The 20,562-nt window shown below is 42.6% G+C and overlaps 1 protein-coding gene across 1 annotated transcript in view; it reads right to left on the reverse strand.

Annotated features, from left to right (window-relative positions):
* Positions 1 to 20,562, reverse strand: part of CDHR1 (cadherin related family member 1) — a 553,828-nt gene that overhangs the window by 377,833 nt on the left and 155,433 nt on the right. The window contains exons 3-4 of the mRNA XM_086920154.1: positions 5,366 to 5,511; positions 598 to 648 (exon numbers count right to left, since the gene is read on the reverse strand). Of these exons, the coding sequence (XP_086776280.1) occupies positions 598 to 648; positions 5,366 to 5,511 (197 nt within the window). The remainder of the gene's footprint in view (positions 1 to 597; positions 649 to 5,365; positions 5,512 to 20,562) is intronic.

A 20,562-nucleotide genomic window follows, 5' to 3' on the forward strand; every position in this document is an offset into this window, starting at 1 on the left:
TGCCCATAGGGCATGTATGTGAGCAAAATGTGCACACATGCATATTTCATTGGTGCAACAGGGTGTACTCTTGGCACCCATGCAACCTTGAAATTACATTCTCAATTAGCGATTCTCTAATTGCTACTCGCAAATTGAGAATGTCTTCCCATTCATTCCTATGGGCCTCCTAGCGGATAGGAATGAATTGGAAGTTATTCCTTATATACGAAGCTCAATTTACGATTCGCAAATACAGAATATGTAGGATTCGCAAAATGTTTAACAAATCCTACATACATTGCATTTTGCAATTCATTAATTGCGATTAGCAAAAAATCGCAATTTGAGATTCGCAAAATTAATTTTTGATACATATGGCATGTGGTCTTCTAGTTGCAGGTCTGGCACTATAACAACTTGACCAAATGTACCCTTTTATTTGAAAAAAGGAACAGCTTGACCATCTGATTAGAATGTGATGTTTAGCATTAATGCCTTATACACTCATATACCGACAACTGAAACGTGTATTTGTTAGTCTCACTCATTATGATGCCAATTTCCATTACACAATAATTAAAAAGACTGACCAACAAGAATAAAAAGGGCACTTACTTTATTTATTCCGTCTGAAATGCTGACTGTCACCTCTATCACATCTTCTTTCTGCAGATTAACACAAGATTTGAGTTAGAGACAAGACTTCCTTGATCGACGTTTTCAGAAGACATTGCACCTCCAAAGAGTGTTCAGGGTGTGTCGAGGAGGAGCGAGTCTCTGAATTTGAAAGTCAACATAATCTCATCCGAATAGGAAGGCTTCAAGATTTATTTCCCTTAGTCCACGAGTTGGGACTTTTCTAATCACATGTTACAGTAAAACACATAATTTCTGCTGTATCTGGTCTATTCCTCTTTTCTGTGACTCTTTCGACAGGTGTGTGTGTGTGTCTTCTTTTTCTCTTTCTCTAGCCAGTTTTGTGTGTGTGTGTGTGTGGGTGTGGGTGTGGGTGTGTGTGTGTGTGTGTATGTGTGTGTGTGTGTGTGTGTGTGTGTGCATGTCTGTCTGTGTATGTTTGTGCTGGTCATACTACCTCTCCCAGAAATACTTAAATTGAACGTTCATAGATAAGTGGCAGGTGGCCTCTGGCACACTTCATATGAAACAACAGCTCTCTTTTGGCCTAGTCAACTCAGGTCTCACCAGAGAAGCCATCCAGGAAGTCACTGGTCCGGTTTCAAGTGATATCACCTTCAGATGGAGTGGGAAGTCCACAGAAAAATGGTGAGGTACTCCTGCCTAACCCACAACATTGATTTTTGGGAAGGGAGGCCCTTAATCCCCCCTCTAGATTAGGATTCTTAATGGTTCCCTAAAACCTTTTAAAGATTTGTAAAATGTTTTCCAAATTGTTAAATGGGTTCAGTACATTTAAAAAAGGCTTTTAGCTTTTTCTCTCTTTGTTTTCCCGAAACACTAAATTCCTTTGTACATGAAGCCCTAGGTTTCCTTCCATTAGATACTATGACCCCTTTGCTGGAGGATCAATGAATCAGTGCTTCAGATAACTTTGCAGACCTGGCCCAGAGAAAAGATCAGTGAGCCTCATGTGCACGAAGATGTATCCCCCTCTCTAAGGGCCATTTATTTGTTTCCATTACAGAAAGAAGCTTCTGCCTGTTTGATGGGTGATTTCCAGAATATAACATAAATTATAACTGGATACTAGGATGGGAAGCCCAAATACAGATATGATGAAAATGCTCCTGCTGCTTTGGTGAAGTACTTTCACAAGATTGATCCCTGCTAAGCCAGTGAGAATTTCTAGATTAATAAAGCAGTTCCCCAATGAAAGGGTAGTGGTGAGGAGCACCATCTCACCAGTTAGCTGCCAGACTCCCTAAGCAAGTTAAAAACACACTATATGTCCTAGACTGTGGGGTTAGTAAAGTTTAGTAGGAAAGGAGCCCCATTGTAAATTAATGGTGTTCCCACCCACCAAATCAACAATTCATTGGTAAGCTGGCCTGTTTGAAGAGGCCTTCCAACAGGCTTTCCTGCCTAGGAATGGCATGCCATGCCATACTGGTCATGGCAGCCATGGGAATCAAAAAATCGAAATATCTGAACATCACTGTGAGATATTTATATATTCTTTCAACAGTCGCAAGGGAGGTAGCAGAATGGAGTGGATGGATACAAGTGTATTTTCCTGACCACTCCCCTCTGGTCAAGGATCCAAGATTCAGGAATCAAACTGGATGGAGGGGCAGTTGTCACACTTGGGTTTGCTCAAGTATTTATGGAATGGCTGACAGACTGCATGGACAACACAGTATCCAAGATATCTCTGTGTTGTGGTGGAGATGAGACTTTTGGGGTAAGTATAATTGCTTATTGGCGGTGGATTGGGTAAATATTGCCTGTTTGGGTGGAAACAAATTAGGTACCATGTCTCTCTAATGCTTTCACCCTGTTTATGATTGCAAATAGTTCTGGTACCTGTTGTTGGTTTGCAATACTATTTGAAACATCAAGGATGGAATAACAGTTGTATTGATTGGGGGATGGATACAATCTATTAGTGAATGTGGCTTACGTTGGGACTTTAGGCCCATTTGAAGGTATGGCAAAGGCACATGGATTTGTAGCTCTTCAAGGACATCAGATTAAACTTAAGGTGCATAAACTGTCCTTCCCTTATTTTGATAGACCTCAAGTGCTCTGGGACAATAAGAAGGTCTCCTGGTTCCAGGCCATGGCATCAGATTCCTATATTGCATCATCTCTGTAATCAATCTTTGGCTTCATGTCCAGGAGCCTAGGGTTGAAACTGGAGTAGACATTCTGAGGAAAATGAGCTGGGAGACACCCAATGTTATGTGTTCTGGCCCCTTTGCCTTTCATCTTGTTGGCTGGCATTATCTTAAAAGCAGCATGTAAAATCCAATGAGGCTCTTGCCCTGGCCTGTAAAACGTTGTGCATTCCTGCTCCTTGCATCACAGAAGTGCTTCCTCTAAAAGTCAATGCAGGACACATACTTTTAAAAGGAGAAATTTACTTTCTTTGAAATGGAGACTCCTTCTGTCCCATATTTACCCAGGGCTTTGGACCATAACCTGTGGCCTAAGAGTGTAGTACAGGTTAGTTTTAATGGTTGAATCTAATCAAATGGAGCCCAAAAATATCAACCTTCTCATATATTAAGTACCAACATATCATAAAGTGTCACATACATAGAGAAGTATAGATTTTAATCTTAACTCCACGTCTACTTACCTTGACAATATGTTGGTAATCTATATTGTGTAAAGTCGATAAAAATGCACGTTGATATTCTAACATTAAAATTATGGTACAGTACCCTTTAAACATGTAAGATTCCAACTCATGCAAAGTAAAACTTAGAGGAGGAAGACTTTTTTTTAAATTAGACACACAATCAGTAAGGAATGTCGATTACTTTGTTACCCCCATATATTATGAACCAGCATTCCACAAGGATCCACACTGGTGCTCTACAGAGGCTGTGACCCAATCCTCCAGTCACAGCCTCTCTGCTTCCCTTTAGCGGCCCAGATGCTGCAAGGGAAAAAGCAGTCATCTTTTATCTCATTGAGAAAGTTGAATTGCCTTCAGTCATGTAGGGACTAAAACAATACGAAAAAGGAGGATGTTCATGAGCTAGCTGGTTAAGAGGACAACATCTTGATGGGTGAGCCAGGACAGAAATATGCTGCAGCATTGGCATGGTGAACTGGACTGTGGATGATGAACACGTGGCGGAAACATCAAATTAAGGAATGCAATTTATGCCTTCACATGCTAGGTATATGTGTGTGTGTCTGTGGCCTCTTCCATTTTGCGTCTAGCGACTAGAGTGAGACCTTGTTCCACAATTCTTCATTTTAATGTGCTCCCACACAGTCTGAGTTCTTTAGGAAATGTCAGGATGTGCACCTAGTAGTCACCTAGCTGTCACTCCCCACAGCTCTCTTTTCAACTCTAGGCTATGCAATGGAATGTATTGATTAGGACCGGGTGGCTGTCAATGTGACCTTCTCAAGCAGAGTTGTGGTAACACCGACATCTTGAGCATTCTGACCTGGAGACAATGTTTGCATGACTGACACAGTGGCGAAGGATAACTCAGCCAAATCCACTATTGCCCAAACACAAAGCCCAATGACCACACTCACATGAATTTTATGGATGGAGGCCAGACACTACAGCCTCCTATGCACCCTGTACAAATGGGATACCCTACAGTCAGGAAATATCAAGAAGCATGTAGAGGCACATAAAAGCAAGAGGAGCCCATGGAAATTACATTCAGTAAAGTATCCCAAAATGTGGTCTTTGATGAAAAGTAACATTCAATTACATCAGGAAAGATTTCCATGTTAACTCATTGGAAGAAATGGAACTGTATGAGTGAAACAGAAGATGCTACCATGCTCCTTAAAAATGTGTTCTAAAACCTTGTGGAGCTTTAACATAATGAGCCTGGTTCATGAGAAAAGTAGCAAATGTGCACCCATAGAATCATGTCTATATGCAGGTGCATAATTATTATTGTTGGCATTCATCAATATTCCCAGTGGTATGCATGGAAAACTGTACCAGTCCCATGTTTCCAGACATACTACTGGCAATGTCAGATGTTCTTCCCATGGGGTGCAAATCATTTTGTGCTAAGTTCTTCAAAGGTGAAAAGTCTGCATAGTGACAAAGAAGACCCTTGTACAAAAGCACATTATTTTTCCTTTTGGGGATTTTTTTTATTCCTGTAGAGAAGGTCTTTGCCCTACATTCCAACAAATGTCGGGGTGGCATATTCCCCTTCTCACCCTGGAAGCAAGAATACATCTCCAACCATTTCCATGATGTGAAAGGTTTGGATTAGAGTCTGAAAATCCTCACAAACAAACATATTTTCCAAAGATCAAATGTAAGAAATTCATCGGAATGTTCATTTTCCACCTCTTGGGTGAGATTTACAACTACAGAAATTATCTGCACTGGTGGTGGAAATGTCTGCCCTCTTAAAACCATTTACGTCCACCAGAAATCCTTATATACATTTCTCACAGATGTAGAAAAGATAAATTCATCCGCACATATACGTTAAAGACCAAATTTACCTTTGTGAATAGGATCCACATAAACATTCTTAGAGTTTGCATATAGGTGTGTCTTTTCCTGTCTTGCAGCAGAGATTAAATTACAGTTAACGGGTGCCCCTATTTTATATATATATATATATATATATATATATATATATATATATATATATATATATATATATATATATATATATATATATATATATATAATGATACACTGAATCCTGCACACTTTATCACTGCAAGCATGATTTACCTCTCTATCCAGTTCTGCAACCAGTGTAATATTTCCAAGGACGGGGTGAACTGCAAAGTATTTCTTGGAGCCTGGTTTAAACGCTATGCCATACGTCACTGGATTTCTTTCCGGGTCAGTTCCATTTAGGGTGTACACATGCGTACCTAAGAGAAAACAGATGAAAGAATGGAAAAGGCTGCAGTGAGAAATTGTCAAGTGTATCAAAGCATGTTGTGAGATCCGTAGTGCAACACTGCACAAATCAGTCAATTGGTTGGGAGCATCACAGCTATGTAGGGTTCAGACTAACCTTAGACTTTGTGGTGTCCTGAAACGCGTGGCACAAATATTGATATGTCTGTCTTACATTTCACTGGGTAATTGAAAACTCCTGTGCAGTCCCTTCTGTCATGTGGATTTCTGCCTTGATGTGGTGGCATTGAACTAATGGAATCCAAAAAGAAAGTCTTCGGCCATCGTTTCACTGCCCTAGCTAGGTGTTATCGGCGTTTAAACAGCTGCTCTTTACCACCTCTAGTTAAAGCCTAGAAAGAAAACGTAGTTCCTTAATACATTTTTGGTAGTCCTAGCTGGCCATCAGCAATCAGTGTCCCTATTGACCATATGGAAGGCCCTATTTGGTGCAAAATTGTAGGTCTTATTAATTCAACGTCTCTGAAAGTCATACGACCTGAGACTCCTTGACCTTTACCCCTGAAGTGACTTTACATTGACATTTTTCTTAGTTGTTTGCTTCCAGTTCCACTTTTGTCTTACGAATTTTTAGTGGCCAAAATAAAAAAAACAATAAAGGGAAAGACTATAGTCCCAAATATCATTTTCGGGCCTTTACAATTATGTCTTAAAATGCCTCCATGTAATCCTGACAGGTATTTACAAAAGGATGCTTCGCAGATGTAAATGCATTACTAGCCTGTACCTTTCTACCACAACTGCGTACAATTATACAATAGTAAACTGCTAAGGGTGAGCAGTGGGTGGATTTGTGTGTGGCTTGCTTTGAGAGAGCTTGAACGCCCACAAATCTGTAAGTTTGTGGACATTCTCTAAGTCCTCTCTCGCCATTTTCTTCCTTGAAAATGATGGGAAATTTGCTCCAGCAAAGTATTGGAGTAAATCCCCTTCCACAATGGAGAGTGGAATGTAAATCCCCCAAACTTCAAAAGGGTGTGGGAGAATGTTCCCTATTTGGGAAATAACAAAAGGAAGTAAAGCATGCAGTTTGTATTATAATTATATTAAGTGTGATGGTACCTTGCATACAATTTCAAATTGAGAAAAGAGTGGCTCGTTAAAATGGCACATTTCATTTCTAGTAGTGTTTACTTTTACAATGCTGTTTCCGAAAATGTAGTCAATCTGCACCCATTCTTAGTAGCAATCACATAGCAAAGGCACCACATGCTCTAATGCAAGTAAAGACATTGCTACTCCCCGTAATTTGGTTTTATAATAAAACGTGCACTTATTGGGGGAAAATGAGCCCCTCCATCACCTGGATTCAGTGACACTGTACGTGCTGCCCTACTAATAGCTACCCCTCTGCTTTCGTGTAGTCTCACAGGTGCAGATATACACGTTTGTGTGTGAATTGGGCCTTCTGAATCTATACAATCTTGCAATATTTGGCATAAAGTTTCTGGGCCTCTCTGAAGCCACCATCGACCATAGATCACTACAATTTGTTTAAAGTTGGACATTTCTCTGTCAACCAACACTATTTCAAAGTCAGCCGACCTTATCAGTTTTCAGAAAATGCCATTGGGGCCGGAGCGGGACACTACAAATCCAAATGAAGCTGCTCTCACAATGAAGTATTAGCGAAAACAAGGGGGACCCTATAAATGGCTGTGGACCAAGGGTTTAAGTCAATTTCAAAAGGACAGTGGTCCAAAGCAGTTTAGAGATATAACATAATGATAATAAGACAAGCCTTGATGAGCCGCTTATATATTTATCCAAGTCCAGCCGGACATGGAATTTATTTTATAATAATGGTAAAAATGTTTAGTGCATAAGCAACATTACAAGAAATAGAGAGCACAATCCTGTGCTTTACCGCAGAACAGAAAAGGTTGAAGAATAAGGGGTAGTTACGAGAAAGGAGAAATTGCAGGCAAAAGAGAAAAAGAGCAACCTAGACACTTTTAAATCAGCAATACAAGTGTTTTGCCAGAGTAGTACATACAGCAATTGGTACACATTGGTTGTACTGTATGACTACTATAAAAGGTCGACGTTTCAATCCCGCGCTCTAAGATACAGTGGGATCATCATCAGGACTTTACACAATTACTATGCCTGGTACAAACAATGATGCGCCTGTGGGAGAAATAACAGGGAGAGAAAGAAGTTTTCAGATTTTAAATCTGATTGGGACTGTATTTACAAGAAAAAGAGAGTCAGCAACGCTTATGCACTAAACATTTTTACCATTGTTATGAAATAAATTCCATGTCCGGCTGGACTTGGATAAATATATAAGCGGCTCATCAAGGCTTGTCTTATTATCATTATGTTATATCTCTAAACTGCTTTAGACCAATGTCCTTTTGAAACTCACAATGAAGTAGCCACACACAACCTGAAGTCCACCTTGTTTATGCAGCAGGCAGCAACCAAACAAATCATGCCTTCTCAGCGTATGTTTACAAGCCTCGTGCCAAACACATTTCTGGAAGTAGTTTTCCCTTGTTCACTGGCTGGCTTTGGAAGAAGAAATACGGCTCAGTTAATTGCCTTGCACGCACAATTAAATTCAAAGTCCCGCCTACTGGGGTGTGTGCCTCTCAGGAATGCTGGTTCATGTAGTTTTTGGTAAGTGTTCTTTCTATTTTCCATAGTGGATGCAGCTGTAACTTAATCTTTCCACATAAAAAATCTGTCAGGTCGCTTGTTTGGGCACAATCACTTGGCAGCTCACCTTGCTCCTAGCCGAATAGTAACATCATTACTGTTGGTGCTCGGTTCACTTGAGAGCACCCGGACCTGCACTGTCAGCAGTGGGGCTTCTTCGTGGCCGATATATATGTGTGTATTACGTATAACCTACTGGCTTTCACCAGTAGGTAGTTATAGTTAGAACCTAGTTTCCATAGGAAAAGCATTTTTTGATTTGTTAATAACTTTGGCGTCGTTCGACGAATCTTCGCAAAATACTCCCCCCAAAAAATTCATCCAGGTCAGCTCCTATACTGAAAGTTTATGGTTGATTCGTCAAGCAGGGCTGAGAAAAAAGGGGGGTCCCAAAAAGTGTTTTCTCTAGGTTAATTTCCATAGGCAAGGCTACAGCCCGAACTGCTGAATGGAATTACGCCAAATTTGGAAAAAAGGTAGCACTTGGTTCAGAAAGCGACCTTTTTTTTAAATGGTGTATATCCATTCAGTAGTTGCTGAGAAATTCAAACAAAAAATAAGAGTAAAAAAATCAATTTCCCATAGGAAATTTTAGCCAAGGCTACAGCTAGAACTGCTGAACAGAATTACACCAAATTTGGCACAAAGGTACTGCTTGGCTAAGAAAGCGACTGTAAATCCGTTCAGTAGTTGCTGAGAAAGTAAAAAAATTAAAATATCAATCTAGAGGCATGGTGGATCCAAACCAGGAAGTGTTTTTGCAGCCATCTTGTGACTCGGTAGAGCAGAGTCACAAGAAATCAATAAAAAAACATGAACAACAAGAAAATGGGGCAGGTAGAAACACCCTAGGCCATCTCAGGGGGACCCAGAAGTACCCCCAGGGCCCAAAAATGCATTTTTTATTTAAAAAGGCCGAATTCATGCTGGGGTCGCTAATCCGGCCGAGAAAATAAAAAAAATGAAGTAGGGGCTCCCGCACTTCATTGTATTGAAGCCCCCAGGTGGGCCAGGTCCAGGGGGAACTGAAAAAAAATGTATGGGTGGCCACAATCCACCCCACACTGCCCCGGGGACCGCCACCTCCCCAGGGCTTGATTCATGAGCTGCAGGGGGGCACGCAGCCCCGGGGACTGACCCCCCGGAGCTATTTTTTAAATGTGTGGGGGGCATCCAAGGCCTCCCAAGCCTTGGGGACCGCCACCCCCTGGGAATTTTATTAATTTTTTGCGGGGGCCCAGGGGCCGCCACCCCAGGGATTTTTGATAAAATAAATAAACCTGTGTGGGGGGGCGCTCAAGCCCCCTCCACTCCCCGGGAAAAAGGCAATAGAGGTGCAGAAAGAGGCAAGACAGATGGAAAAAGAAGAGAGGTGCAGAAAGAGAGGATGGGTACAAAAAGAAGCAAGATGGGTGCAGAAAAAAGCAAGAGAGGTACAGAAAGAAACAAAATTAGTGCAGAAAGAAGCAACAGGGGTGAAGGAAGAGGCTAGAGGGGTACAGACAGAGGCAAGAAAAGTGCATAAAGAAGCAACAGAGGTGCAGAAGGAGGCAAAATAACTGCAGAAAGAGGCAAAAGTGTTCAGAAAGAGGGAACAGGTGTGCAGACAGAGGCAAGAGAGGTACAGAAAATCAGAAGAGGGGTGCTGAAAGAGGCAAGAGGGATAAATACATTTGCAACAGAGGTGCGGAAAGAAGGAAGAGCACTGCAGAATGAACCAAAAGAGGTGTAGAAAGAGGCAAGAGAACTGCAGAAAAAGACAAGAGAGGTACAGAAAGAGGAAGGAGAGGTGCACAAAGAGGCAGGAAATGTGCAGTAAGAGGGAACAGGGGTGCAGAAAGAGGCAAGAGGGATACAGAAATTAGCAAAAGAGGGGCCGAAAGAAGCAAGTGCAGTGTAGAAAGAACCACTAGAGGCGCAGAAAGAGGCAAAAGGGGTACAGAAAGCGGCAAGAGAAGTGCAGAAAGAAGCAAAAAAGTACAGAGAGAAGCAAGAGCAGTGTAGAAAGAACCAACAGAGGCGTAGACAGAGGTAAGAGGGGTACAGAAAGAGGCAAAAGAAGTGCAGAAAGAAGCAAAAGAGGTGCAGAAAGAGGAAAGAGAACTGCAGAAAAAAGCAAGAGAGGTGCTGAAAGAGAAACGAAAGGTGCAGAAAGAAGCAAGAGGGGTACAGAAAGAGGCAAGAAGGGTGCAGAAAGAGACAAGAGGAGTGTGGAAAGAAGCAACAGAGGTGCAGAAAGAGGCAAGAGAGGTGTAGGAACAGGCAGAAAATGTACAGAAAGAGGGGACATGGGTACAGAAAGAGGCAAGAGGGATAAAGAAACTTTAAAAGGAGGTGTAGAAAGAAGCAAGAGCAGCCTAGAAAGAATCAACAGAGGTGTAGAAATAGGCAAGAGGGGTACAGAAAGGGACAAGAGAAGTGCAGAACAAAGCAAAAGAGGTGCAGAAAGAGGTATGAGAACTGCAGGAAAAGTCAATAGGGGTGCAGAAAGAGGTAGGAGAGGTGCACAAACAGTCAAGAGGGATACAGAAAGAGGCAAGAGGGGTACAGAAAGAAAGATGAGAAGTGCATAAAGAAGCAACATAGGTGCTGAAAGAGACATGAAGGGTGTGGAAAGAGGCAAGAGAAGTGCAGAAAGAAGCATCAGAGTTGTAGAAAAAGGTAATAGAGGTGCAGAAAGAGGCAAGACAGATGGAGAAAGAGGAGGGGTGCAAAAAGAAGAAAGACAGGTGCAGAAAGAAGCAAGAGAGGTACAGAAAGAAACAAGATAAGTGCAGAAAGAAGCAACAGGGGTGCAGAAAGAGGCTAGAGGGGTACAGATAGAGGCAAGACAAGTACATAAAGATGCAACAGGGGCAAAGAAAGAGGCTAGAGGGGTGCAGACAGAGGCAAGAAAGTGCATAAAGAAGCAACAGAGGTGCAGAAGGAGGCAAAAGAACTGCAGAAAGAGGCAAAAGGGTGCAGAAAGAGGGAACAGGTGTGCAGATAGAGGCAAGAGAGGAACAGAAAATCAGAAGAGGGGTGCCAAAAGAGGCAAGAGGGGTGCATACATTTGCAACGGAGGTGCAGAAAGAAGCAAGAGCAGTGCAGAATGAACCAACAGAGGTGCAGAAAGAGGCAATAGAGATACATAAATAGGCAAGAGAATTGCAGAAAGAAGCAAAAGAGGTACAGAAAGAGGCAAAAGAACTGTAGAAAAAGGCAGGAGAAGTACAGAAAGAGGAAGGAGAGGTGCACATAGAGGCAGGAAAGGTGCAGGAAGAGGGAACAAGGGTGCAGAAAGAGGCAAGAGGGATACAAAAATGAGCAAAAGAGGAGCGGGAAGAAGCAAATGCAGTGTAAAAAGAACCACTAGAGATGCAGAAAGAGGCAAGAGGGGTACAGAAAGAGGCAAGAGAAGTTATGTTATGTTAACGTTTATTTATAAAGCGCGCGGCTACTCCCAGGAGTGTCCCAGCGCTAAACGACCAAATATCACATCACATAAAGCACAGCCGATCACCACCAAAGAATCACAGCAGAAAAACCCATGTCTTAAGACTTTTCCTAAAGGAAAGAAGATCCGGACTCTGTCTGATCACAAACGGAAGTCTATTCCACATCCGAGAGGCAATTACATGACAGGAGTGATGATCAACAGTTGGGTCGAAGATCTCAAAGTGCCCTGTGGGAGATATGGCTGGAATCTATATCTAAGATACGGGGCTTCGATCTTATGGAAAGCCTTAAAAACCAGGACCAAGGCTTTAAACAGAATTATTTTCTGTACTGGAAGCCAGTGAAGAGAGGACAAGAGCTGGGTCGCACGGGTTCTAGAGCCTGACAAGGAAATGACCCTGGCTGCCGAGTTCTGAATCACTTGAAGTCGACTCAGAAGATATTCAGGAAGACCAAGATAGAGGGAGTTAACACAGTCCAATCTGGACATTATCAATGCCTGAACTACTGTCTTCCTGTAAGGGATCAAAAGCAATGGCAGGAAATTTTGCAGCATTTTCAACAGCCCGAAACAAACCCGACTACCAAGTGTACTTGGGTCTTCATAGAAAGGGTGGAATCCAGCTTAACTCCCACATTTTTCACTGATGAAACGGCCGACACAGGAGGCGACATATCCCGGGGCCACCATTCATGCCAGATATCCAGAGGTTGAGGTCCAAAGAAAATAATCTCAGACTTCTCGGAATTGCATTTTTAATGGTTATGGCTTAACCAGGAGAAGACTTTGGAGAGGCAGGTGTTAATCAAATTACCATTGAACTTGATTCCCTCCTCGCAGGTGAACAACAGCTGAGTGTCATCAGCGTATGACACTATTTTTGCACCAAATTTTTCAGCGAGGGGTGCCAGGGGGGCCATGTACAAGTTAAATAGCGTAGGGCTCAAAATACAGCCCTGAGGCACCCCTTATTCAAGAGGGGAATTTCCGCCATAAAAGGGGGTGACCAGATGGTTTGAGAGCGATTGGCAAGAAAAAATGAAAACCAACTCAACACCGTGCCTCCAATACCGCTATCCCGGAGTCTTTCCAGTAATCTCGGATGAGGCACGGTGTCAAAATCTGCGGACAAATCCAACAGCACCAAAACAGCTCTCCCTCCTCTATCCAAAGTAGTTTTAACAGTTTCTGCATCTTCCAATAAGGCTGTTTCAGTACTGAAATTGGTTCTGAAGCCAGACTGGCTAGGGTGTAGCAAATCATTGGTCTCCACATAGTTTGTTAAGACTTTATTAACAATTTTTTTCAAAACCTTCGAGAAGAAAGGTAAAAGTGAGATGGGTCTGTAGTTGCATACAGCCTCAGGGTCCGCCAAAGGTTTCTTCAGTAGCGGAAGGATCTTGGCATGTTTCCACCCCTGAGGCATTAACCCTACCCGTAAAGAGGTGTTCAAGATCGAATTCACCCAGGGGTTGATCACATCCGCTATCGAGGACAGCACTTTGGCTGGGCAGGGATCTGTGGGCGAGCCAGATTTCAAAGTTTTCATAAACACCAGAGACTGCTCCAAGGTAATCTCTGGAAATTTCCCAAGAGGAGTCGAAAACTGAGGCAGGCAGCTGAGTAAAAACCCTCAGTATCCTCTCGCTCCGGTGATTGGGCTACAAAAGAGTCCTGGATTGATTTAATTTTTTCATAAAAGAAGAGGGCCATGCGTTCCGTCCGGTCACTAGTGGGAACAAACGATTGGCTAGTAGATGCAGGAGAGTTAAAACTCTTTACCATATTAAAGAGAGTTTTACTCTTATTAACTGCGTATCAATTTATGTAGACAAAAAGAGGTTTTTTTTCCTCACGTACATTCTTGTGATAATTTCTCAGTGCCTGTTTGTAAGTCAGTTTATCTGAGGAATTATAATGCAGGACGTAGCACAAAATGTGCATAAAGAAGCAAGAGCAGTGTAGAAAGAACCAACAGAGGTGCAGAAAGAGGCAAGAAGGGTGCAGAAAGAAGCAAGAGAAGTGCATACAGAAGCAACAGAGGTGCTGAAAGAGGCAAGTCGGGTGCAGAAAGAGACAAGAGGAGTGCAGAAAGAAGCAACAGAGGTGCAGAAAGAGGCTAGAGAGGTGCAGAAACAGGCAGGAAAGGTACAGAAAGAGGGAACATGGGCACAGAAAGAGGCAAGAGAGATATAGAAACTTTTAAAGGAGGTGCAGAAAGAAGCAAGAGCAGTGAAGAAAGAACCAAGAGGTGCATAAAAAGGCAAGGTGGGTACAGAAAGGGGCAAGAGAAGTGCAGAAAGAAGAAAAATAGGTACAGAAAGAAGCAAGAGAAGTACAGAAAGATGCAGCAGAGGTGCTGAAAGAGGCAAGAGGGGTGCAGAAAGAGGAAAGAGAAGTGCAAAAAGAAGCAACAGAGGTGCTGAAAGAGAGGTGCAGAAACATGCGGGAAAGGTGTAGGATCTTTTTCGGGAGGGTTCACTGATCCACCGTGGTCTCCAGATAGCAATTTTTTTTATTTCTAAATTTCTCAGGAACTACTAAATGGATTGACCTCTTTTAAAAAAATGAGTGCACTCTGGACCAAGCAGCAGTGCACCAGGAGGTGCGTTTGCAGATTGGTGTGAAAAGGGGGCATGGCCTCGGACCAGTCTCAATAATCCAGCTGTGTGGGGCTTACTGGAGGTACCTGGTGGGCTAGTTGGCCCTCTGGGACCCTCAAGAGGCAAGGGGACTTCATGTCGCAACTAAGACCGCACTAGGAGGCGCGTTTGCAGAGTGGTGGACAAAGGGGGCTTGGCCTGAATCCACCTATCAGCAATCACAGTATCTGGGGCTTACTGGAGGTATCAGGTAGGCTAGTTGGCCCCTAAGGACCCCCAGTACCGAAGGGGACTTTAATCGTCATCCAAGAGGACACCAGGGAGTGCATTTCCAGAGTGGTGGGGAAAGGGGTCGTGGCCTGCTATGAGAACTTAGCAGTCCTGTTGTGTGGGACTTACTGGAGGTAATAGGAGGGGTAGTTGGCCCCCCAAGGTTGACTTTGGGGTCAACTACCCCTCCTATTTCCTCCAGTAAGTCCCACGCAGTGGGACTGCTTAGAGGTCTTCGGAGGCCACGTTCACCTTTCTCCACCACTCTGCAAATGGATATCCTGGCACAGTACTGGTTGGGGGATAATGTCCAATTTATTCCTGAGGGACTTTGGTGGCCAAGTAGCCCTCCTGGTACCTCCTGTAAGTCCTACGCAGAGGAATTCCTGAGCACTGGTCGGAGGCCCAGGCCCCTTTCTGCACCACTCTGCAAGCACGACTACTACGTTATAGTTAGAAATGAGCATTTAAAAAACCTTAGAAATTCACTGAAAATAACACAGGGTTCAAGTAGGCTTGGGCGGTAAATTTTACTCTACTCGCGGAATTTTGGCAATTCTGCGTTCCATGGAGAACGCGGAATTGCCGAAAATTCCGTGATCCGCGGCGTAGCGGAATTTTTTCATTGTTCATGCTTTCAAAATGCGTGTTTGTGCTCGTGGTAGTGCCTTACCGGGATCCATTCATTCGCCAACGAGTTTTCCTGTCCGTTCTCGTGTGCCATGAGATTTTGGTAGCCTGCTGCGCGATCCTACGAGAGTGTGCGATCTGGAACATGTCATTCAGACGCACCATCAGACATCCACGGTCGCAAACAGGAAACACGCATTGCAAGCGGACAGGACAAGTGAAACAAGATGGCTGCGCCAATTGGCGACCGCATGGGCAAGTTTGCGATATATTTCCCCCGAGCATTCAAACAGCATCCCGGTACAGGAAAAATGCATCGCGAATGGGCGGGACAAGCAATTCCTCATGCTCGTGGAATTCTGTGTGGCTCGCGGAGATTTTTTAACGTTTCGCAGAAGTTTGTGTAACACGACTATGCAAATTCTGCCCACCCCTAGTTTCGGTGATGTTCTAGTTAGGCTGATTTCACTCGTACAAAACCAGAGAAATTTGGTTACGTCACATATACATCATCATAATACATCACTCATGACATGGTCAGTGACATCACTGACGACATCTCAAATGACATCACTGATGACATCATCCATGTGATCATCTGATGCACCTCCTCACACCTTAATATCATCATTAATACACCCACTCTAAAATACAGGCTACCAATATTGAAACCATAGACAGACCGATACCAGTTAGTACATACTCACTCAGTGATTCATACGAGCACACACATATCCACTCACAAACCCATACAGTCACTCATACACACAGTCATTCATCAATACAGCCACTGATATATCCACACATATACCCATATAGACACTCAGACACTGCCACTCACCCAAAGAGTTACTTAAACACCTAGACAGTCACCCAAATAATTAATTACACTGCCAGCTACTCGCCTATACAGTTATACACACACCACCTCACTTATTCATATACGTACTCTATTCAACAATTACTGACATAAGCACACATGTATCCATGCAGCCACTGTCACAATCACTCACTGTCAGATATACTCACTTATATACTCCAACACTCACATATACTGCCTTTCACATATGTAGTTACTTATACATATACCACTGAGACATCCATTCACTCACCAACACATCTATACGCACACTCACTCGCCCATACAGTCCCTAACACACGCATTCATAAACGCATACAGCCAGTGAATCACCCACTCACACATCCGTGCATGGAGTCACACAACACACACAGACACCCAAACAGACACTCAGGCACACATACAGGTACTCATACAACCAATCATTAACCCATATAGACACTGATGTAGGTACTCACCAAACCATGCAGCCACTTACACACCAACTGACAGAATAATGCAGACATTCACACAGATTAATCATTCACCCATGCATTCCTTAAGGCATGTTTAATCACTCACTTATAGTCAGTCACGCACCCACTAAATCATCCATTCAAACACTCATACATCCACTCATTCTTCAATACACCTTGGCGTATATATATATATATATATATTGAGAAAGCCTTCTGAGAAGGTGAAACGCGTCTCTCTGAGTTCGGGGTCGAGGGAGACCCATGCAATAAATAAGCCATATCCTGACAGCTTTGTGTGCGTGCCTTCTTCTTTGGGAGCAGGACTGGGTGTTCATATATATATATATATATATATATATTACCTACTGGCGGTCGCCAGTAGGTAGTTATAGTTAGGATTATTTTCTATAAGGAATTCGCAACATTCTATTGGGAATAACTTTGGCGTCGATTGAGGGATCTGCCTGAAAATTTCCTGAAATTTGCCTCGCTGCACTCCGCTCCTTCCCTGAAAGTTTGGGGGGGAATCGTCAAGCTGGGGCCGAGATAAAAGGGGGGTCCCAAAACATATTTTCCCCATGTTAATTTCCATGAGGCGGTTGGACTCACTTTTAGCCCGAACGGCTGAATGGATTTCCACCAAACTTGGCAAAATTGGAGGGACTGGTAGCCCGATGTGCCTTTGCTATGTCTCAAGATATGTGCTCCAGTGGATTTTGAGTAATTTAGGTAAAAAAAAAAATATATATCTATAAGCTCGACCCGGTACGCGCACCGGGGCGCGTACCAGCGCACTACATGTGTTCGCGCGTGGAAAGCTGATTGGCCCTCGGGTGTCTGTCAACATCCCAAACAGTCCGGAGTGGCCGCCATCTTGTGTCTCGGTAGGATCGAGACACAAGAGGTGGCAAAAACAAAGGGGGAAATGACCAAAAGGGGGCAGGGTAGACCCCCCTGACCCCCTAGGTTTGATGTGGGGGCCATAAAAGGGCCCCACGGGGCAATTTTTTTTTTTCAATTTGCGTGGGGGGAGCGCGCGGTACGCGCGCCAGGGAGCGTACCGGGGAGCGTACCATGGGGAAAAAAGAATGACAGATTTTTAAAAAAATTTAGCATTTTTTTATAAATTGGAGGCAGTTCTAAAAAGAACAGTTTTTTTATTCTTTTTGTTGTTTTATATTTTTTTATTGTTTTTTGGAACATTTTGTACTTTTTTTGGCTTTTATGCACACTTTTATATTTTTGGGGGAATTTTTATGGGGACAAACAAAAAACAGGGAATTGTAAACGGCTCAACTGGAGCAAAAAAAATCAGGAAAAAATTAAGGTTTCTTTTAACACTTGTGGTTGTCACCAGCACGGTTGATGAGTTTAATACTTTGCTCACCATAGCAAATTGTCCTTCCACAAAATTTGCAAACAATTTTGAAATCTCCAAACTGGGTTTGGATGTTTGGGACCATCTCACTTGTCTCTGGACCCGATGGAGTGGGGTGCTTACTTTGGGAGGTGTTGGGAGAAGATTGGGGAGGGTTTCTGGTCAGTTCTCTGACCTCTGCCGCAGCATAGTTGTTTGGGTGCCGACGTTGCATGTGGCAAATCATGGTGTTGTTGCCAAAAGAATACTTTTTGGCAGGGTTCCCCTGGAAAGTACAGTGTCAAAGATTAGACAAGTAACCTTTGGCGCATTTACTTTCTTGAGGCCCCTTGGGATTTAAAAAAAACTCCCAGACAATGTGCTCCTTAGGCTTATAGGTGGTAGTATCTTCTGGCAGGTACCCCCTCACCTCCTCTTCCTCCTCCTCCTCTTCTTCTTCTCCACCACTGTGGTGTTGTGGTGGTCCTTGTGGTGGTGGTGATGGTTGAGAGGCTCCTGCTGCTGCTGCTACTGTAGCCATTTCTCAGTAGAAATAAGTACAAATAGGTCTGCAAACAGGTCTTCCTCAGTCAAAGTAAAAAGTGGGAATGAGGAAAAAAGGTGGGGGCTTTCATCATTTGGAAAACAAAACTGTCATGAACGAATGAAAAGTGTTCTTTTCAGGTCACATGACCCGGGCTTTCATCATTTGGAAACCAAAACTGTCTTGAACCAATGAAAAGTGTTATTTTCAGGTCACATTACCCGACACGCCTACGCTACGCACCCCGGGGCGCGCCTGGGGGCGCTTACGTAGCGCGATCGTATGCGCTCGAGTGCTTCGGGGGCCGGCTTAGGCCGTGCGTATCATGCGGACGCGGCTACGCGATACGTCACGATGATGTTTTCATTCGCGGCAATAGCGCAAACGGGACACTCACCGGTACGCGCACTGGGGCACGCCGAAAGACTGCGCTTACCGGTACGCTCACCGGTACGCGCACCGGGAGCGCTCAAGGGCAAAAAAAAATTTTACATTTAAAAAACCATGAACAATATACATAAAAAATATATTATTACATAAATATACAATATAGGATTCATTATAAAAAATATTATATTTGATAGCTATAGAAATTTGCTATTAAAAAACCTTTGAAATTCACTGAAAAAAACAAAGGTTTGAGGCCCTATATATAGTTAGGAATTAGCATTTAAAAAAACCTATGAAATTCACTGAAAAAACCATAGGTTTCACACCAGTTATAGTTAGGAATTAGCATTTAAAAAACCTATTAAATTCATTTAAAAAACCATAGGTTTCACACCAGTTATAGTTAGCTGGAAATTTTACTGACATAAAACCATTGAAATTCCCACGTTATAGTTAGTTGGACTCACTATAACTTGCGCGCCTGCAACGCACTGCTGATGACGTCACATATTACATCACTCATGACATGGTCAGTGACATCACTCATGACATCACTGATGACACCATCCTTGTGACAGAGTGACAGAGTGACAGACCTCCTTTCAGTGTAATGTAACCCTTGAAACACATATTCAAAAATAGAAACTAACATTTTCAAAACAATGGAGATACCCATACCAGTTACAACAACCAATTCAGTAATTCCACCATCTATATACACATCCACTCATTAACCAACAGTTCTATATAGTCACTCATACATATACTCACTCATCATATGTAGTGATACAGCAATACATCCTGTTACACACCGACAGTCATCCAAAAGTTACTCACACACATACTCACACATGCAAATAAACTATTGAACATCCATTTATTTGCATATACAGCTATACACACACTACCACCTTACTTCTAAGGAAACTTACACATACTTACTCTCTTAAACAATCACTTATAGGAACACATACTTATTTCAACAGGAACTCTTACAATCTCTCACTCTCACATATACTCACTTATATACATCAATACTCACATATACTAGATTAAAACATATGTCGTTACTGATAAAGACACTAGTGAGACAGTCATTCACTCACTAACACACACATATACACACTCATCCACCCATACAGTCCTGCACATATGCTGTCTTCAAAACACATACAAACAGTGAGTCAGTCATTGATGCATCTATGTGCTAAGTAATACCCCCACCAAACCATACAGACACTCATACTGATACTAAAAAAAACATCTAATAACCCATATACACACACATGTAGCTACTCACCAACCCATGCAGCCACTTATACACAAAGTGAAACAATGATACATATATTTAAATATTTAAACATTACTCGCTAATATATGTATTCACTAAGATACACTTAATAAGCCAGTTAACCAATCAATTAAAAAAAATCAATTTAGACACTTATTTAAACATTTATTCTTCTATCGACCTTTACATATACATATACAAAACATATTTATTTTTCAGAAAGACACACATTCACTGGATGGTGTCATCAGTGATGTCACTGACCATGTCATGAGTGATGTAATATGTGACGTCATCAGTAGTGCATTGCAGGCGCGCAAGTTATAGTGAGTCCAACTAACTATAACGTGGGAATTTCAATGGTTTTATGTCAGTAAAATTTCCAGCTAACTATAACTGGTGTGAAACCTATGGTTTTTTTCAGTGAATATATATATATATATATATAAAACATTCATCAACTTTTTAGAAACACTCAGTCACTGGATGTTGTCATC

The sequence above is a fragment of the Lissotriton vulgaris genome, chromosome 5 (assembly GCF_964263255.1).
Source record: "Lissotriton vulgaris chromosome 5, aLisVul1.2, whole genome shotgun sequence".
NCBI lineage: Eukaryota > Metazoa > Chordata > Amphibia > Caudata > Salamandridae > Lissotriton > Lissotriton vulgaris.